The sequence below is a fragment of the Ambystoma mexicanum genome, chromosome 7q (assembly GCF_040938575.1).
Source record: "Ambystoma mexicanum isolate Mex_15411 chromosome 7q, UKY_AmexF1_1, whole genome shotgun sequence".
NCBI classification, from domain to species: domain Eukaryota; kingdom Metazoa; phylum Chordata; class Amphibia; order Caudata; family Ambystomatidae; genus Ambystoma; species Ambystoma mexicanum.
The window spans coordinates 170,397,456-170,416,654 of NC_090941.1; the positions used below are offsets into that span (position 1 = coordinate 170,397,456).

The following is a 19,199-nucleotide window of genomic DNA, read 5'->3' on the forward strand; positions in this document are numbered from 1 at the left end:
TCCCACTCTCTGGATCCTACGCCCAGAACTCAGCAACCATAAACGCAGTCTCTAAGGTCATTCAGAATTGGATGGCCTCTCACCAATTTTGTCTCATCGACGACAAAATGGAAATCCTCATTGTTGCCTCAATCCCCACATTTCGTAACATTGATCCAGTCTACAAATAATTCAACATTGATGGCAACCGCATCATCACCTCTACCGGTGCCAAAGCTCTTGGGGTCTACTTGGATGCCAAAATCAACTTCTCTCGCCACGTGAACTGCAGCGTCTTACACAGCCAAACTGCTTCATGCCAGCAGGCCCTTCCTCTCTACTCCTAATGGCCTTACAATAGCAAGAGCTATCACTGGAGCCAAGCTCGATTATTGTAATGCCTTATTTACCAGCACCTCAGAACGCAACCTTAATAAACTACAGACAATCCAGAATAATGCCCTCTGAGCTGACATTGGCTTCTCCAAATCGGACCATATTTCAGAAGCTAGGAGAGCTGCACACTGGCTGACCATCGGGGCAAGGATAAAATTCAAGACATTATACTTGGTTCACCGTTATCTCTCCAACACTGCCGCAACCTACCTGTGGCGATGCGTAGAGAATCACTTCCTTGCCCGCCCACTGAGATCATCCAACTCTCACCTCTTGAAGACCCCCAACTTCAATTGCCTCTCATTAGAGGGCAGGAGCTTCCCGGTCATGGCAGCCAAACTGCAATAATCTTCCACTCGCTCTCATAAAAGAACAGGCCTACTGGACCTTCCGCAGAAACCAGATGACGTAGCTGTTCAACTGACTGTACTCCTCCTAAGACTATTTCATCCCAGCTGCCGTTCCCCATCCCACCAACCCCCCGTTTTCTTAAGCCCGTTTCCTAAGGTAAAATGTAACTTTCCTTCCACCTCTCTTCACGTAATGTTACATGTAACCTTGCACCCTTATTTAACTAATGTTCCTCACTAAATGTACCCTAATATAACTAGCGCTGAGATACCCGAGGGTTTTGTGCGCTACAACAAATGCATAAATAAATAAATGTGATGATTGCCTGTGATTCCTACTGATGTACAAAGTTCTTTCTTCCCAAAGCTAGGTTTGCTTGATATAAAGACCTTAAAAATAAAAAGGATTACTCTTATTCATTTAAAGGTGTTGCAGAATTCTTCTTAATTTCAAAGGGGAAGTGAGACCAAGGATTTCCTCACTATATACAATGTTAAATGTAACAGTGGCACCACTTCAGAGTCTGATAAGGCTTTGATGGCACAGATTTTGGAACCAGTAAATCAAGCTTTCGAGCTAGAAAAGTCCTCTTTTTTTAGGGGGCTGCGTGGCTAAGGACAAAATGTAAACCTGTATAAACAGGAATGCCACTAAATACAGCTACCCGCCTACACACATGCTAGGTGTGACTAGTTGCACCAAGTGTTAACAAATCATGTTGGTCTGTAGATCCAAACAGGAAAAAGGGATAGAGATAAACATATTTTAATTAGTACATAAGAAAACTCGACATGTTAAAAAAACAACAATGCATTTCGTTTACACAAAACATAAAAACATATTTTGAGAATCAGCGTTTTTCCTAACCGGGAAGACAACAACTGCAAACATAATTTTTAAACAGTGTTGTGGGGTTAGTACAAGTGTGATATTGACAATTCATATATCCTCAATAGTTGTTGTTATTTGTCCTTGACTCTGTGAACATGATTTGTTAACACTTGGTGCAGCTAGTCACACCTAGCATGTGTGTAGGCGGGTAGCTGTATTTAGTGGCATTCCTGTTTATACACAGATTTTGGAACCTACAGTGGGGAATAATGTCCGCTCTGAATCAAGACACTGCGCAGACCTTTCATTCATGCAACCTTTTAGATTTGCATATATTGTGCGCACACATTCACAACATACAAACAATGCAGACAGCATAGCATGGCTTTGTCATCCAGGAAAGTAGAGCTCAGTGAGTTTTTCAGATAGTATCAAGGAAAGACCTACACACATATCTGCATCAGTACTATCTGGATCCAGTAATTCAAGTAAAGCAAAACTGCATCCAGTAATATCTGCCACTAACGTAAGCCTGAGGTTAAATGGTAGGACCACAATCAAACTCTGAGGCCAGTGAATCTTTCAGATCCATGCATATATACTCTCCATAATCCTACCATGCTAGGGTGCAGAGTGCCCTTTTCTAAAGGTATACTGATCCACATATATTTTTATATCCTGTAACTCGCTGTGCAGGGAACATTTTTCAGATAGTGGCCCCTAGCATCACTCTAGAAACACATTGGCCTATTTGCAAGTAACATGTCAACAGAGAGCATTATTGTGCAGGCACAAATTAAAACTGTGAAAAGTGGAACATGCCAGATGGGTAGCCAAGTTGTCACAATTTACCACATTCCACTCTGATCCTACATTTGCATTAACCGTCCACATCCTTTCAATGAGGGGATTACTTTACAAATATCACCACCATAGGCAGATGTCACAATATGGTATAAAAGCAGGAACACTTTAACACATTAGCATACCCACTTGCTTTAAACTTGTACAGTTCGACTTAAAATGTATTGCACGATTTAATCCCTAGGTTCTGGTTTGATAGTCAATTACTATTTTGCCCCAAATGACCTAGATAGAGTAAGGCCAAAATGAAGATCCCTGTGGTAAATAAATGTTGTTTCCCCCCCTTAGCACCTCATTACACGTTCCAATGCAATTTAATATACGTATTTCTCCAGAATATGGTATGTACCTTATAAGTCTATCAATGTTTGCATTTTAAATCCTTTATAAATGTGTAATTAAACCAGCATGACTTTATTAATTTTCTCTAGGGTCATTATACATGTTGTTTCTCAGTGCCATGAAGTGGGATTGGAGAGCTATCTGCGGTCATATGTAAAAGTAAGAAATCAACTTGCATTTATAAACATTTTGCAACATTATGTTTTATTAACATTGCTTTCCACAACCTGAAGATTTTTGTTAGGTGTGTCTCATGCAAAACTGTACCAAAAAATCACTGTGAATCTCAATACAAAGAAATGCTATTTTTTGTGTTTAAATATACAGTTGTTTTTACAATCAAATATTTGATGTAATTTCTGGTTCCTATTGGAATAAGTATAACACTGTGGCCACGTGTGAGGCAGTATATTCGCTATTACGGTTTGTGTGAAGTTGTTTGCATAATGCATCTACTAATATGTTCTTTCCAAACAGAAATGATCTTCGAACTTCAATTTAGTTTTCTCTGGTCATGAATCGTTGGGACAGCAACAATTCTGGTTCATCAAGTGAAAAGATTAAAACAAATAGCATAATCTATATTAAAAGGGTCAACTAAATTGAGGATGGACCCTTTCCCCTTTTAGAATACTCATCTTTAAAATGGCTCCAGACACTCATTGGTTCTGAAAATTGGCTCTGATTGGAAGATGCAGGACCTTAACTGCTAATACCCTCCTCACCTCCATGTTGTTCAGCCCATGAGCACACAGAATACATCACATGATGTCACACCTGTCGTTCACTATGTTGCTGTCCGTGCAACACTGGAAAAGAGTGCACTGATGAAATAACAGATGACCTTACAAGTGACAACACATGTGACATCGCTGTAAATTTGATGAATGACATCACTGGAAACTACATGTTGTTGTGAAAAATGTGCATGCTTTATTTCAAAACATTTAAGCAACATTCTGCACGTAGACATTCTGTTTATGCTCCCATAGGAAAATATAACCTGTCAGTATCTAATGTATACTTAATGTGATGTGAAACATGTATTTAATAAAAAATAAAATGTAAGTATGTGTTTGATGCTCCTTAAAAACATGTTTTATTTAAATTCGTATAAACAACAACAAACATAATCAGATCACGGAAAGCAAGGGATCCAGGGGCCAGAGGAGAAGAGAAAAACGAGCAGGATCAGTTAGTCAGGAGGTAGGTTGAAGAAATATGTCTTCAACCTTTTTTTTAAATTCCACGGTTGTCTGGATAGCTTGAAGGTTATATGGGAGTAAGTTCCAGGCAATCGGGCTCTGAACATTAAAGCCACACCCACCAGCCTTAGCAAGTTTAAATCTGGGTTGTACAATTCTGAGTTGGTTTTGTGACCTGAGAGCACGAGATGGAGCGTAAGGCAAGAGACAATCAACAAGGAATTTGGGGGCGAGATTGAGAAGACATTTATGAGTCGGCGTGAGAATTGTATGCGTTATTCTGAGCTTCACGGGCAGCCCATGAACACATTGGCTGCCTGGACACAGTAACGTGAGCTCGTCTTGACAGACCCAAGATGGCACAAACTGCTCCGTTCTGTGAAACCTGAAGAGATGATACATTAGACTGCGCACAGCCACTCAGGAGGCTGTTGCAATAGTCCAGGTGGGAGTTAATAAGAGCGGTGGCAAGAATGGCTGCATTTTTGTGTGTCAGAAATGGTCGGTTGTATATACATTAGAAAGGTCCCAAAAATAGAAATCCACAATATTAGTTATGTTTACCATCTCTATTAAGTGGCACACATTCATAATATTGTCAAAGGTCTGTCTCTGTTTAATGAACCCTGGTTGGTTGGGGTTGATCAGCTTGGGGAGTAGTTTGTCCAAGCATGTTACTAGCACTTCGGTATAAATCTATGTTTCTAAGTTGACGAGCGCTATAGAGCAATATGAGCCACATAAGGTAGCTTCTTTGCTGGGCTTCAGGCAGCAAAATAACCTTAATCTCTTACATAGATGGGGTGATTCTCCCAGACCTCCCTAACGAGCTCAACAATGACACCAGATTAACGCCTCCCGAAAGGTCTTGTAGAAAATAGCCGGGAAGCCATTTGGTCCTGCGGATTCCCCCACCGGTAGGGCATCTAACGCTGCTCTTTCTCCGACGAGATATCTTTGTCCTGTTCCTCCCTCTCCAGTGGTGTAATCTTCAGGAGGGGACAATTGGCAAGATACTCCGCCTGGTCTCCTTCGTCAGGGGATTCAGTGGAGTATAAATTGGTGCAATAATCACTGAATGCCAAGATTATGTCCGATATGGCAGCGCTCTCCTTCCTGACCTGGTGTGTCCGGAGGCGGTCTGCCTTATTCTCCTTCACGTAGTACCTCTGTTTGAGGTATAGAAGTGAGCGCTCTGCAGCTTTGGTCTGAAGGACTTCCAGTTGGTCCCTTAACAGCCCATACTCTTTCCTTGATGCACTCCCCGCATTACCTGCCATTTCCCCCATTACCTGTTTAATTCTAGTTTCTAGCCCCTCCTGCAGAAGGCCCAATTGCTTGTACCTCTGGGCCTTCCTGGCTATGAGCTCCCCCTCATTAAACTGCTCCCGAACCCCCTCTGTGATGTCAAACTTAGAAAACTCCTTGATCTTGCCCATTAACTCCTTGCATATAATCTTGTCTTCTATTATATGATTGGGGAATTTCCAACACCATCAGCCCGCCTCCCCATTTATAGCACCACTGTTAACAGGTGCGTGATCGGAGAGTTATCGCCCCCACTTCATCTCCATAACCTGCCCCAGGAACTTCTTGGAGACCCAGGTGTAATCGATTCTAGAGAAGGTTCTGTGAATATGGGAGTAATACATAAACCCTGTATTCCCCCCTCACTGGGGGAATGGAGGGAACTCCAGCAATATAGTAGCGCTAATTTGTCCAATAGCTCTTTTAATCTATCCGACGGCTTGCCCCGACTATGAAATACCCTCAAACTCATGTCCACCCGTGGATTCCATGCAAGATTTAAGTCCCCTAAAAGTATTAGATAACCCTTGGCAAACCTCTCCAGCTTAGCCAATACTTCCCTCATGAACCCGTCTTGGCCTGAGTTCAGTGCGTATACAGAAGCTATGGTGTATATGACTCTTTCGTACCGGAATACCATAGCGAGATATCTTCCCTTGCTGTCACTCTGTCGCTATCGCACTGAAGCCTGTCATGCTCTGGCCCATTATAAGTACCCCTCCCTTCTTCCCCTGAGCATTAGACTGCAATATTTGGTTATAGCCTTTTAGCTTTAATATGTGCTTGTCCCTCTTCTGGATGTGCATTTACTGAAGGGTTACGATTTCTAGCTTCTCCCTCCTCCACTTTCTTCCTCTTTCATAGGGAATTTTGCCCTCTGATGTTGAGGAACGTGATGCGCAACTTCATCCCGCCACCCCTAACCACCTTAAGCATTGACAGTAGCTCCCCATGTCGACCATGTTTTGCTGGTGTCTCTCCCCTGCCCTCCCTTCCTCTCAGCCACCCTTCCTTCTCTCCCCCACCCCTCTGGGTGAACTCAATCAGCCTCTGCCCCACGCCCCAGCTTTGCGCCCTGGGATTTGGGTCCTTTCACCAAACCAGTGTGAACTTTTGTGGATCCCCCATACTACCCACAATGATCCCACCCCCCAGAGGCCATCATACCTACCTTCCTCCCTCCTCAAGCTGCCTGTAGTGTCGGTCCAGGTGACATCACCCAGGCCCAGGCCCCCTCTGGTTGCGAAGTCCTTGTCTACACTCTTGGGGGAATCCTCCTCTTTGCCCTTTTGTCTGGGGATTTGACTGCACCGTTTGGTGCTCGCTTTTTGGGGCCCTGTGGTGGGACCTTTAACTATTCCCATGCCTTCCTCTTGGCGGTTTCCCTCAGTGCCCTTCTGTCCTGCCGGTCTGCTTCTCCCTCCTCCTTCAGGAGCCACATACCTTCCTCACAAGTTGTGACCCAGTGGTTCCTCCCCTTCCATTCGAATAAAAGACCGAAGGGAAAGGTCCATCTGTATCGCACCTCAGCCCTGGCCAGTGCTCGCACTGCAGGGCCCATCAGCCTTTGTTTCACTAGAGTAGGCTGAACCACAACCTGAAACAGTTGTAGCTCTGAGCTATTATATTTAATCGACTTGACTTTCCTGGTAGCTGCCAGTACCCTCTCCCTTTGGCCATATTGATGCAGGGCACTACAACATCTCTTGGTTTTGCCGCCTGTTCTCCTCTTCATGGGCCCACTCTGTGGATGCGGTCCAATTGTATCCCGGGTCAGCTCTCCACTTAAAGCAGGTTTGCAAATAACATGTTGTGCCATCTCCCGCAGGTCTCGGTCGCCCACCGTCTCTGCCAACTCTTTTATTATAATGTTGGATTTTCTTGATCTGTTCTCCAAATCTTCGCTTTCGAGCCCTAGATTTTGCGTAACTGTTGCTAACTGCTCCACCAACTCATGTATCTTCCGGGTATCCTCTACCAGTTCTTGAATGGTGTTCTCTGCTGCGTCTGTCTGCTCCTCCAAGCTTGTTATGTCCCCCTTCACTTCCTGCAATTACTGAAACAGTTCTGCCCTCATCAGTCTCCTCTTGCTGCTCCTCGTCCACCTGAGGCTCTTGGCGCTGACCACTGTTTGGGTACCTGTAGGGCAGCTGGAGTTAACCCCTTGGCGTCCCCCACCTCACACTCTTCCGGGGCTTCCTGGGGCCACAGCCCTATGCCAGCAGTTGGGAGGGGGGCCCAGATACCCTCCTCTGCTGCACCGCTCCTGCCTGTGGTGTGTCCTCAGCACCCCACTCCTCTTGTGGTGCTCCAGCTTTACCTTCTTGCCAGTGCTCTCCCAGGCCCCTGGTCTCATGGCCCTTCTTCAGCTGGGGCCTTATCACCTGGTGTGGACTCCTTTCTGGTGCCTCCCAGGTGAGTGGGAACCACACACTCCTTGTAGGCTGGTCTCTCGGGCCTCCTCCTCACTCTCCTGCTCCATTTGCTGCAAGGTGCTTCACTTTGCTGTCTGCTGTGATGCCGCCCGTTGCCTCTCACTTTCTTCATTCTCCCCCGACTCTGAGTTGGGTTGCTGCCTCCTGCTCTTGTTTTTCCTTAATTACTTGGTGCCAGCTGAGGTGAAAATGGAGAGCCACTCTCTCCCTGGACTCTCCTCTGATCAGCTGGCCTTACTGTGCCGTCCGGCGTTACCCCCATCTCGCCGCGCTGCCGGGGGGCAAAACCTGGTCGGCTAGAACAATGACTGCGGACCGCTCTGCTCCTCTCCTTCGATCGCTGTTCCACTCTGTGGGGGGGTGCCGAGCCCTGGTGCCGCCGGTGCTTCGGGCCCGCAGCTCAGCACGTGGCTGCACGGCCCCGGGCCGCTCCTTCTTTGTCACTTCACTCCCGGGTCGTCTGCCTGCACCGCGGCTTACCCGCTCCGGTGTTGCACCTCTTTCGGCAGTTTCCCTGCTTGGGCAAGGTTGCTATCGGTAGCTGCTTTATTATTACTCCTGAACGGATTAGAGTGCAGCCTTTACACTGCTCTCCTCCCGACGGCCATCTTAGAATTCTCAATTTTACTTAGTTTTATGTTATATTACATAACCATTTCTTGAATCTGATTGACAATAGTATCTTCTTTCTAATAGAGTGCAAAGGGGAGTACATTGAGCAGGGATCTAAGAATGCATTTAAACTTGCTAATCAATAATGATGCCATAGTTAAGCTTTTTTAAATCATATTAATGTCATTAGATAGCAACACATTAATTACCACAAACGTATTACAAACTATGCAAAAAGACACTTTTATGAAAATAAGTAAATTATACTTTTTCAAGTTGTTCATGCATAGTCAGTGTCGATTACTTTACTATAACTGTCACCCTCCCTTTTTTGGCTATCAAACATCATGAAACATTGCACTAGTTTATGAAAAAACAAGAGAATACCAACATAATAGACTTTTAGCATGTTCTTATAAGAAACATTGGCTTGGAGCAATGAGGAGTTAACTGGTACAAAGGCTAAAAGGCTAACTTCATAAAACTAAATGGAGCAACTGTTTTGTTATTATGGGGGTAACCAAACATGTGAAAAACAGTTAGCTAAAAGATTTTTTAAAAGCTTAAGTCAAAAAACAAAACTACTCAAAATCTGCTGTGGTATGCCTACACTGATGCCCAAAAATGTCACTACCTATGATAATAGGGTTGAAACATTGCAGGCAACTGATCTTCACTGTATCTGGACTCCAAGGTAGTACAAATTCCACATCAGGAAATGCAGCAGAGGATTACCCTGGATCCACTGCTATAGGTCACAACGATAGATGTGATACCTGTGTTGATGCTAATGGTGCAAAGGGAGGTGCCACTAATGATGTGGACAGTGCTGATGCTGCAAGGGGAAAATGTTTCTCACTTATGTCTTCCTGTCATCACACCTGCTGTTTGGCATATGTCTCCCTGAATCATCTGTGGACCTGCAACAACAGATTAGATGCTGTAAATGGCGGAGCCCCATAGGAGTGGGAGAGGCCAACTGCTTTTGGCGAACTGCCGGACACGACGAGGAAGGGGAGCCGGTCCCGGCAGGTTCTTCCTGATTGGTGGGGCGCGTCGAGCGACACACTGCCTGGAGTGTGGGAAGGTACGCGGGCAGGGGAGTCGGTGGGGGGCCCCTGATCACAGCGTGGCACCCCCTGTGGTAACTTAAAACTACGGGGTTGCAGAGATTGACGCTCACACCCCTCTGCTCCAGCGGGACCCAGGACTTCGGCCACGCAGCTGGCGGTTACAGCTTAGGCTGTTGGAGGATCTTTTGAAGCAGAGGGGCCCAAGGAGGAAGGTGGAACGGGCCAGCCCACGGGCTGGGGAGATTCCAGAGAGGAGACATAAGCGCCCTTGATCACCGTAGGAGCTTTTCCCCCGGGCATTGACAGAAATTAAATTGACCCCTCGTAGTGGGACATTGGAGAAGTGGCAACCAGGGGTCTAGCCGGAGAGACTGCGGGGTGTGCTGGGGGGACGAATGCTCCAGCCCCTCAGGGAGAGTGAATATTACCTGCATTTCGCTCATTTTCACTGGGCGCTGAGGAGGGCTAGGGCAAGGCGACTGGTCTGGGAGCGTTCCCGCAGAGAAGTAAGCAGCATGTCCACGAAAGTTAAGGGGAAAAGGGGGAAAGCGCCCCATGCTTCGGGAGAAACTCTGGGCACCATTCGGGCAATGTGGCCGGCTCAGGCTTTGAAAGAGGGCTCCAGGGCCACCCGAGGGAAGACAGGAGAGGCAACCATTCAAGGGGGATGTAGAGGACCTGGCACCCATGCCCAGACAGGAATTCCTAGGGGAGCTGCACGCCCTGCAGGCAAATCTGGCGAAGACCTTTCAGGAACAATTCCAGCTGATGCGCAATGATCTGAATGAAGCTATTGGGGAAATGAAACGGGAGATACGTTAGTTAGGGGAGAGGACGGATGCGCTGGAGAAAGGCCTTCAGGAGGTGGGCAGCGATACCTCAGCTAACAGTGAGGCTATAGAAAGGCTAGATGTAGCCACTAGAAATCTTGAGATTCAGATGGAGGACTTGGAAAACAGATCCCGCAGGATCAATATAAGAGTGAAATTGCTGCCGGAATCAGTACCAGACAAAACTTTGAAGGCGGTGCTTCAGGGCATCTTCGCTGATATCCTGGGAGAGGACATCCCGGGGGCGGTGGAGCTAGATTGGGTGCATAGAACCGGGCGAATGATCAAAGGTCAGACAGCAAGGCCGAGTGATGTGTTGACGGGGTTTGCGAGATACGCCCAGAAGGAGGCGGTACTTAATTTAGGGCAGAAAGACCAAAAGAACCCATAATGTTTGAGGGACAACAGATTGCTTTCTTCCAGGACTTGGCGAGCAGTACACTCCTGAAATGGAAACTTATGGGCCCACTGCTGAAGGTCCTCAATGAGAAGGCAATCCGATATAAATGGACCTTTCCGTTTGGCTTGACTTTCGAATGGGAGGGAGCCCAGAGGCGGATTACCTCTCTGCAGGAGGGGGCTAATCTCCTGGGCCTCTCTAGTTCAAGCCAGAAAACTGTGAATGGCCGCCCTGGGCCCCGACCATGGGAATGGACGACAGTCGGCGACAAAAGGCGAAGAGGATCAAGGCATGGCGGACCGCAGAATAAAGGGAAGCCCAGTTCACCGAGTTGCGAGAATATGTCGAATCCCTAAACTGAATTGGTAATGTCAGGGGTGGTGGGCCTCAATAAGGAGGATGTAAGCTTGCGGGTCGCAGGGGGAGCAAACATGTTGGAATCAGAAAGGGCGTTGATGCCCGCATTAGGAATGGGGAGAGAGCGGGAAGGTGTTAACCTTCGGGGGAGGTCAGGGGGAAGTGGAGGACGGTAGCTAGCAGTTGGTTGGAGCGGTGGGCAGAGGGGCACCCCCACATAGCGGTAACTCCTTTTGAGGGGTAACGCTTCAATTGGCTAACTCATAATGTGAGGGGGTTGAACACCCCTCTTAAAAGGAAAAAGCTAGAACATTTTACATGGAAAGAAAAGCTGGACTTTATGGGGCTCCAGGAGACACACCTGAAGCGTAAAGACCAAGGTAGATTAAAATTGCGTGGCTTCGACCAGATTCTCCATGCCTCCGGTCCAAGTAAAACAAAGGGGGTGGCCTTGGCTATCAGGAACACGGTGGACTTCAGAGTCTCTGTGATGTGACTCGAGATAAGGAAGGGAGATATATAGTGGTCAGGGGGAAATTCCAGGAGGCCCCATATACATTGGCCGTAGTGTACGCTCCCAACTCCGGTCAAGAGGTATTTCTGCAACGATTCCTGAAAGTGTTGGAGGATCAAAGTTGGGGTCAGATTGTTTTAATGGGGGACCATAATATCGCTTGGGATAGGGAGAAGGACAGAGCTGGGAGCCAAGGAGGAGGAGGAGGAGGAGGAGGAGGAGGAGGAGGAGCAGTAATGTCGGCAGAGTTGAAGGAAAGGATTGGCAGGATGGGGTTACGAGATGTTTGGAGGGAATTGAAGGGGGAGGAGGAGGGTTACACTTTCCTGTCAGGCGTCCATGGATCACAATCTAGGATTGATTACATATGGGTGTCGGTTAGCTTATTGGGGAACATCTGGGAGGTCTTTACCGGTCCAATTGGGATAGCGGATCACAAAACGGTCTCTCTGGTGATGGGGCTGGGTCAGAGGGTAAAGGGATTGTGGGGCTGGAAATTACCAGGAGCCATACTGAGGGACCCGGAAATGCGGGGAGTGTCGAAGAGAAAATCGAGGGGTTTTTCGAGCGTAATAGAAAGGAAGATACTGATGAGGGAATAAGGTGGGACGCGTTCAAGGCCTCTCTTAGGGGGGAACTTATTGCCTTATCGGCCCACCGGGTGAAGCAAGTACGGGCTCTGGAAGCGCAGTTGGAGGTGGAGGTAGAAGCGGCTAGGCAGGCGGTGGGTGATACCCCCTCTCGGAAAGCAATGCAGGAGTACAGGAAAGCAGTGGGGCAGCTGAATCTCCTGCGTATGAAAAAGGCAGAGGGAGCCCTACTAGCCGTCAGGCAAAAGTACTATGCTAAGTCCAATAAAGCTGATGCTCTCTTGGCGCGTCTACTATGGGGCAAAAAGGCGAGAAATGCGATTAAAGCATTGAAAGCAGGCTCAGGAGCCCGAGTCACAAGGCAGGAGGAATTACAGGAGGCTCTAGCGGAGTATTTTGAATCCCTGTATGCCTCGCTGCATCTTGGCAATGAGCTGCAAGAGCAGTTCCTCCGAAGGGTGCATTTGGGGGAAATCGGTAAAGAAACGAGGGAAGCACTGAATCGGGAAATTTCGGAGAAGGAGGTGAGGGATGCAATAAGAGCTCTCCCAGCACATCAAGCCCCTGGCCCGGACGGCTATACTGCTGCTTTTTATAAGTTATTCATTTCACAGCTTGCCCCGCAATTGACGTCATTATTCAACTCATTCCGTCGATCTGGTAAGATTGCCCGTCCATGGAAGAGGCTAAGGTTACCCTCATCCTTAAACCGAACAAAAACACAGAGGAGAGAACGTCTTACCGACCCATTGCCTTGATTAACATCAATGCCAAGGTTTACACTAAGATTCTTGCGAATAGGCTTGACTCCATTCTCCCACATCTAATACACCCCGATCAGGCCGGGTTCATTAGGGGAAGGCAAACTGCAGATAACATTAGGCGAGTTGCCCATATAATTGAAAAAGTCCAGAAAACAAACACTCCTGCGATCTTGCTAGCTTTGGATGCGGAAAAGGCTTTTGACCGCGTGGAGTGGACTTTCCTGTTTCGGGTAATGGAAAGGATGGGATTTGAGGGGAGTTTATGACAATGGTTAGGGCCAATTATCAAGCCCCTACGATCAGAGTGATGGTGAACGGGGCAGCCTCTAGACGAATACATTTGCAGCGGGGGACAAAACAGGGATGCCCGCTCTCCCCAATATTATACGCGATCTATCTAGAGCCTTTATTGCAAGCAATCGGGGACTCCTCAGAGATCCGGGGCATTCCTTTTGGGGGGGGGGCAACAGAAAGTTGCGGCTTTTGCAGATGACATGCTGCTTATGCTGTCAGCACCAAGGGAGTCACTTCAGGCGAGCGTGACCCTGCTTGAGACCTTTGGGGAAGCCTCGGGATTAAAAATTAATACTAACAAGTCAGAAATTCTGAACCTAATGCTAGGAGCAGTTGATCGAGATAGCCTAAAGGAGAACACTTCCTTTCAGTAGATCCCGGGAGGGATTCATTATCTGGGGGTGAAAATCACGGCGACTTTAGTTGGGTGGTACGCAGCAAACTTCCCCCCGCTCCTCAAGGCAATTAAGAGGGACTTTCTGCGATGGAGATATCTGAGGGTGTCATGGTTGGGACGGATAGCCGCGGTTAAGATGGTCACGCTCCCACGGCTATTGTATCTTTTTCAGGCGATCCCTCAGCTGGTTCCGGCAAGTCTCTTCATGGAGCTGGGAAAGCTGACTAGGGAATTCATTTGGGAGGGGAAAAGAGCCAGGGTAGGGGTTAGACTTTTGATGGCATCTAAGGACGAGGGGGGCCTAGCACTGCCGGATTTTCGGCGATATTAGGGAGAAGCACAATTACGCATCATAAGGGAGTGGTTGAAGGGAGGAGAAGGTGCGCAAGATAAGTTATGGGTAAGGATGGACAGGGCAGTGGCGCACCGTAATCTAATTGAAGTGTTGTGGCTCCCGAAGGCGCATAGACCCAGCCATCTCTACCAGAGCAGTATTACCAAACTGATGGCTGATACGTGGGACAAGCTGTCAGGCCCTAGGGGAATCACCACATTCCCATCCACTTTAACCCCCATTTTCGGAAATGGGGACTTCACCCCGGGTTTGGAGAGAGGGGCCTTTGCAAAATGGTGGGAAGGAGGCTGTAGGAAATTGTGTGACATGTTCCGGGATGGGGAATTGTTATCCTTTAACGACTGTAAGAGGGAATTCGCTATACAGGAGGGTGAAAGGTTCCGATATGCGCAGATACGTCACTGGGTATTACACCCAGCGGTCAGAACGACGGCCACACGAGACCCAACTCCATTTGAGAAGTTCCTCCTCACTAGTGATGGATCAAAAGGTCCTATCTCCAACATTTACAAAATATTACATGCAGCAAATGCAGGAACTCAATGGGCTTATATGCGGGAATGGGAACGAGTCCTTGGACGAGAAATTGACAGGCTAGAGTGGGAAAGGTTGTGCAGGAGAATACCTAAATTGGCCAGGGCTTCCCAATTACAAGAGGCATGGTACAAGATATTATTTGGATGGCATTACACCCCTGCCTGGCTTCATAGGATCTACCCTACAATATCAGGGATGTGCTGGAGGGGGTGCGGGATGATGGGCACTGCGGAGCATATTTGGTGGAAGTGCCCGAAGATTTGAGCATTTTGGGAAGAAATATGGGAGGCACAGGAACAAGCTTTTGGTCAAGAGGAAGTGGGAACTCCAGTCCAGATCCTCTTGGGCATTCGGGGCACCTCGGGGGCAGGGGAAACCGGAGGAAGGGAGAAAGCGAAAGCAATTTTGACCTTGGCAGCGATGTTGTTACTAGCGCAAAGATGGAAAGGTCCTGAGGTCCCTAGATGTCAAGACTGGCTCCGGAAGACTTGGGAAATTATAGCTTTGGAATGGGCGTCCTATGCCATGAATGACAAGGTACAGTCCTTTGCGGCGGAATGGGGGGACGTTCTGAATGTGCTTAAGGACGACTTTAGGGTGATGTGGTGCCCACAACGTTTGAAACTATTGGATCTACAATGAACACTGAGTTGCAGCCCGAGTTGAGGGTGAATCAAGAAAGTTAAGCTAGTTGCCGAGGGGGGAGGGGAGTGGGAGAGGGAGGGAGGGAGGGAGGGCGGAATGTCTTTCTTACTTTCTGATTGTTATGTTGCAAAATTCAATAAAAAGAGTTTTCTAAAGAAATATGTAATTTTTAAAATTCATTTTGGAGGGAGCACAGGCAAAATGGCTGCCTGAATGCTCAGCTCCCACTGCCTCCCATTGAATCGGCCATTAATCCTGTCCACCAAGACAAGGCGAGGTGCCTAGGAGGGTAGCTGGCCATTTGAGTAAGGTTCCTGGCTCAAAGGAGTGCCTCAGGAAGGTGCCCCAGTGCATTGTGGAGAAACCGCAGGGATAGGCCCGTTGGCAGTGAGCGAGGTACGGGTACTTGATGGCCTGGTAGTGGTGTCAGCCAGAGAAAGGAGGGACCTGAGGCCCCACTCTTCCAGTTCGGCCAGGAATTGAGAGGAGACCTGAAGACCCGAGTGCAGCTGCCGGTGAGGTGACCTTGAGTTCCAGGGGGAGGCTCTGGACCGGAAAGAGGGACACAGCGGAATAACCCCGACAAGTGTGCTATGCAGAACACTGGAAGGTGGGTCTAGAGACTTTAACAGAGAATACCTTGGCCGGGCTGCAGTTTAGGAGAAGCATGTGAGACTGCACAGGGCCTCTGGGGAGGCAGGCAGTGCCAGAGGCCCATGGAGGAGCAGATAACTTATCCTGGCCCTTACCCCAATTAATACAGAACAACAGAATATAAGTTACTCACCGTAGTGACTAACATACTCCTAGTCCATCGTCCTCTTTCCTCCATACGTCCCACCATCCTCCCCCTTAATGAAACTAGTGTTATTAGGTAATGGTAATGTTGTCAATGCGTCAAAAGTGACTGAGGAGTGGCGCAGGAGGGTGGAGTCAGGGGAGCGCATGCTTCCCAGGGCGGCGCCCCTGCGCGCCTCTAAATTTAAAGGGGAAGTCCATTTGGCTTGGGGGCCATACTGTATGGGCGTCCCTAGCGAGGGACGCCCATACAGTATGGAGGAAAGGGGACTATGGACTAGGAGTACATTAGTCACTAAGGTGAGTAACCTATAATTGACTTCACATCCTTTAATGGCTGCACTTGCAATGCCATGCTTGAGCTTGTAATGGAGTTGTCATCTAACTTCCCCTATTGAATGTTAAAAGATTTGTAGATGCAGTTTGTACCTGGTACTTTGTTAAAGATTAGGTGGGTATGAAAGGAAGATTTTATCCCTCAGAAATAACATTACTGAAAGCAAGTCATTTATTAATTTCCCACAAGATAAGGGTTCTTTGGCATGTTCTCTTTACTAGAATCCATGCAGCTAAACGACCATTTCGTACACTTCAATTCTACATCTCAAACGTAGACCTGACGAGATCATGCCAGTTACTCTTTGAAGTACAGGAATCATGTGGCAGTGAAACACAGGTTTTTGTTTTATGGCCGTTCATTTGTAGGCACTATTTTACATCTTCATTGGTGGGACAGTCAAAATATTTAGTTTATAGTTTCTCTCCGCAGTCCCGACAGCATTTAACAGTTTTAGGGGCAGATGGGCAGTTACATATTTACGAAATTCGAGCAAGAGAGGATAACTCTCCAGGGTCTTTCCCCGGGATTTTTTTTCAATTTCAGGAGCAGAATTCACTTCAGTAGGGAAATGACACGTCCATCCTTTATTTTCACTGCTTTCAGGGTGTTGGGGGTGGGTCCTGGCCCCCGTGCGTGCCCGTGAGCCCCCCACACCAGAAAGACCACACACTACACACGTCCGTCTAGTTCGGGCTCCCCGGTCGCTCTGTCGCGTCCGGGAACGCCCCGTTTATTTAACTTGCACGCGGCGACGTGCAACGTCACGCCGCCGCGTGCGCGTCCCACACGGGGCGGCACCACACTCCTCCTTTTTCGGGAGGAAACACAATAGCTATTATTAAACACTGCAAACCACACATTCAAATAACATCAACATAATGAGCCCATGCCCCCTTAATGTCAGCCACCCGGATCCCCTCACTCCGGTTGCTCCTCCACATGTCCCAACACGTATTCGCTGAGATAAGCGGGTTTCCCTCGCCCAGCCCTCTGGGGGTACCTCCCACTTACCTCCGGCACGGGAAGTCCACCAGTCACAGCTCCCCGGACTGGAGAGCTCTGGGCACTCACAGGGATTCCAACGTCCTCAGGCACCTCCGCCATGTCAGGGTCCAGGGGTGGTTCAGTTTGGGAGTCCCCCAGCTTCTTGAAGAAGCTGACGTTTCGGGTGACAGCAGATCATCCATCTGAGGCTGTCACCATTTACCCTTTCACAGCCACCACGTCCAGTGGCTCTGGTTCGTAGGGGAGCAAGAGTTTGCCATGGGGGTGTCTGTTTCAAATGAGCACCTCGTCCCCTGGTTCCAACGCCTGGGGGCGAAGACCCCTTCGTAGGTTCTCCTGGTCAATCCTGGTCCTCCTATCGGCCTCAACCTGCTGAGTGTCGATCACCCCGGGCTCCTTCTCCCGGACCTCAGGCAGTAGACCCCGGGGGCATCGCTTAAACAGGGCCTCCACAGGGGCGACCCCGGTGGAGGCGTGTGGAGTGGTGCGGTACACCCGTAGGAATTGATAAAGGGCGAGTTGGAGGGGCTGCCCTTGTCCCTGAGCAATCCTGAAGGTCTTATTCAGGGTCCGCATCAGCCTTTCAGCGTCTCCATTAGCACAAGGCCACAACGGGGATATCTTCCTGTGCTTGATTCCGCAGCTCTCCATGAACTCAGAGAACCGCTCACTTTGAAATGGCGACCCATTGTCCGAACACAGAGTCACAGGGAACCCATGGGCCGCAAATATCTTTTCCACCGCTACGACCACATGCTCAAAAGCCACGGACTCCACGAACTCCACCTCCGGGTACCGGGAGTACTCATCAACAATTGCGATGAAGTGGGTTCCCACGGCCGTGGACCCAAAGTCTGCATGGACGACCTCCCACGGGCGAGTCCCCCGGGGCATCGCCTCGATGGTCGGCTCTCGCTGCACGGGGGAGGCCGCCTGGCACCACACACACGCCGCCACAAACTCATCCACCCTTCTTTCCAAGTCCGGGAACCAGACTTTCCGCCGCAGCCTCGCCTTGGTCTTGGCGGCACCCTGGTGTCCCTGGTGGGCCAGAGTGATCACCTCCTGTACCTTGCACTGGGGGACCACGATGCGATCACCCCGGAGCAGCAAACCCGACTCTGAGAAGGACAACTCGTCCTTCACCTTCCACAGCTGCTCGAGTCCAGTCCTGGCCTCCTGGGTCCGCCCCGCCAGAGCCTCCAAGATGGATTTCCAGGAGCCGTGTTGCATCGAGTTCTTTAGGATCTGAAAACACTCATCCACTGCCGCTACAGCCTCCAGCTCCGACAGGGGCATCGCATTTGGTGTGGCCCCTTCCACCACCATTCGGACATGATCATCGGCCTCCTCTGCACAGGTGTCATACTCCTCTCCCCCGCGCACTCCGGGATGTCAGGAGAGGTAGTCCGCTGCATTGTTGGCCCCCGGCCGGTACACCAGGGTGACACCATACTCGAGCAGGGCGAGCATCCATCTCTCAATCCTGGCCGGGGGCTTTGAGGACGACCCAGCCAGAATCGGGAGCAGGGGCTTGTGGTCAGTGACCACGGTCACCGGGCGCCCCAAGACATAGAGTCGAAAATGTCTGCATCCCCAGAGGACCGCCAGGGCCTCCCGCTCAATTTGGGAGTATCTTTGCTCTGTGTCCGAGAGCGCCTTGCTGGCATACGCCACTGGGCGAACGCTCCCATCTCGGTCCACCTGAGCTAGAACAGCCCCCAAGCCAAATGGACTTGCGTCCACAATGATCTCCGACGGCAGCGCCGGGTCGAAGAACGCCATGGTGTCTTCCGCTGTTAGTGTTCTGTCCTCAAAGGCCGACTGCTCCAGTGGGCCCCAATGCCAGACTGTCTCCTTCTTCGTCAGCGCCCTGATCGGCTCGGACCTCAAGGCCAGGTTTTGGATGAAGCGCCCGCAGTAGGTCACCATACCGAGGAAGCTTCTCACGTCTGACACCGACTCGGGGGGCTGCGC

At 49.1% G+C, this 19,199-nt stretch overlaps 1 protein-coding gene across 9 annotated transcripts in view; it reads left to right on the forward strand.

Moving 5' to 3' along the window:
* Window positions 1-19,199, forward strand: part of DOCK9 (dedicator of cytokinesis 9) — a 2,709,375-nt gene that overhangs the window by 1,622,461 nt on the left and 1,067,715 nt on the right. For all 9 annotated transcript variants that reach the window (XM_069639825.1, XM_069639823.1, XM_069639827.1 and 6 more), the window contains exon 25: window positions 2,853-2,922. In XM_069639825.1, coding sequence (XP_069495926.1) covers window positions 2,853-2,922 — 70 coding nt within the window. The remainder of the gene's footprint in view (window positions 1-2,852; window positions 2,923-19,199) is intronic.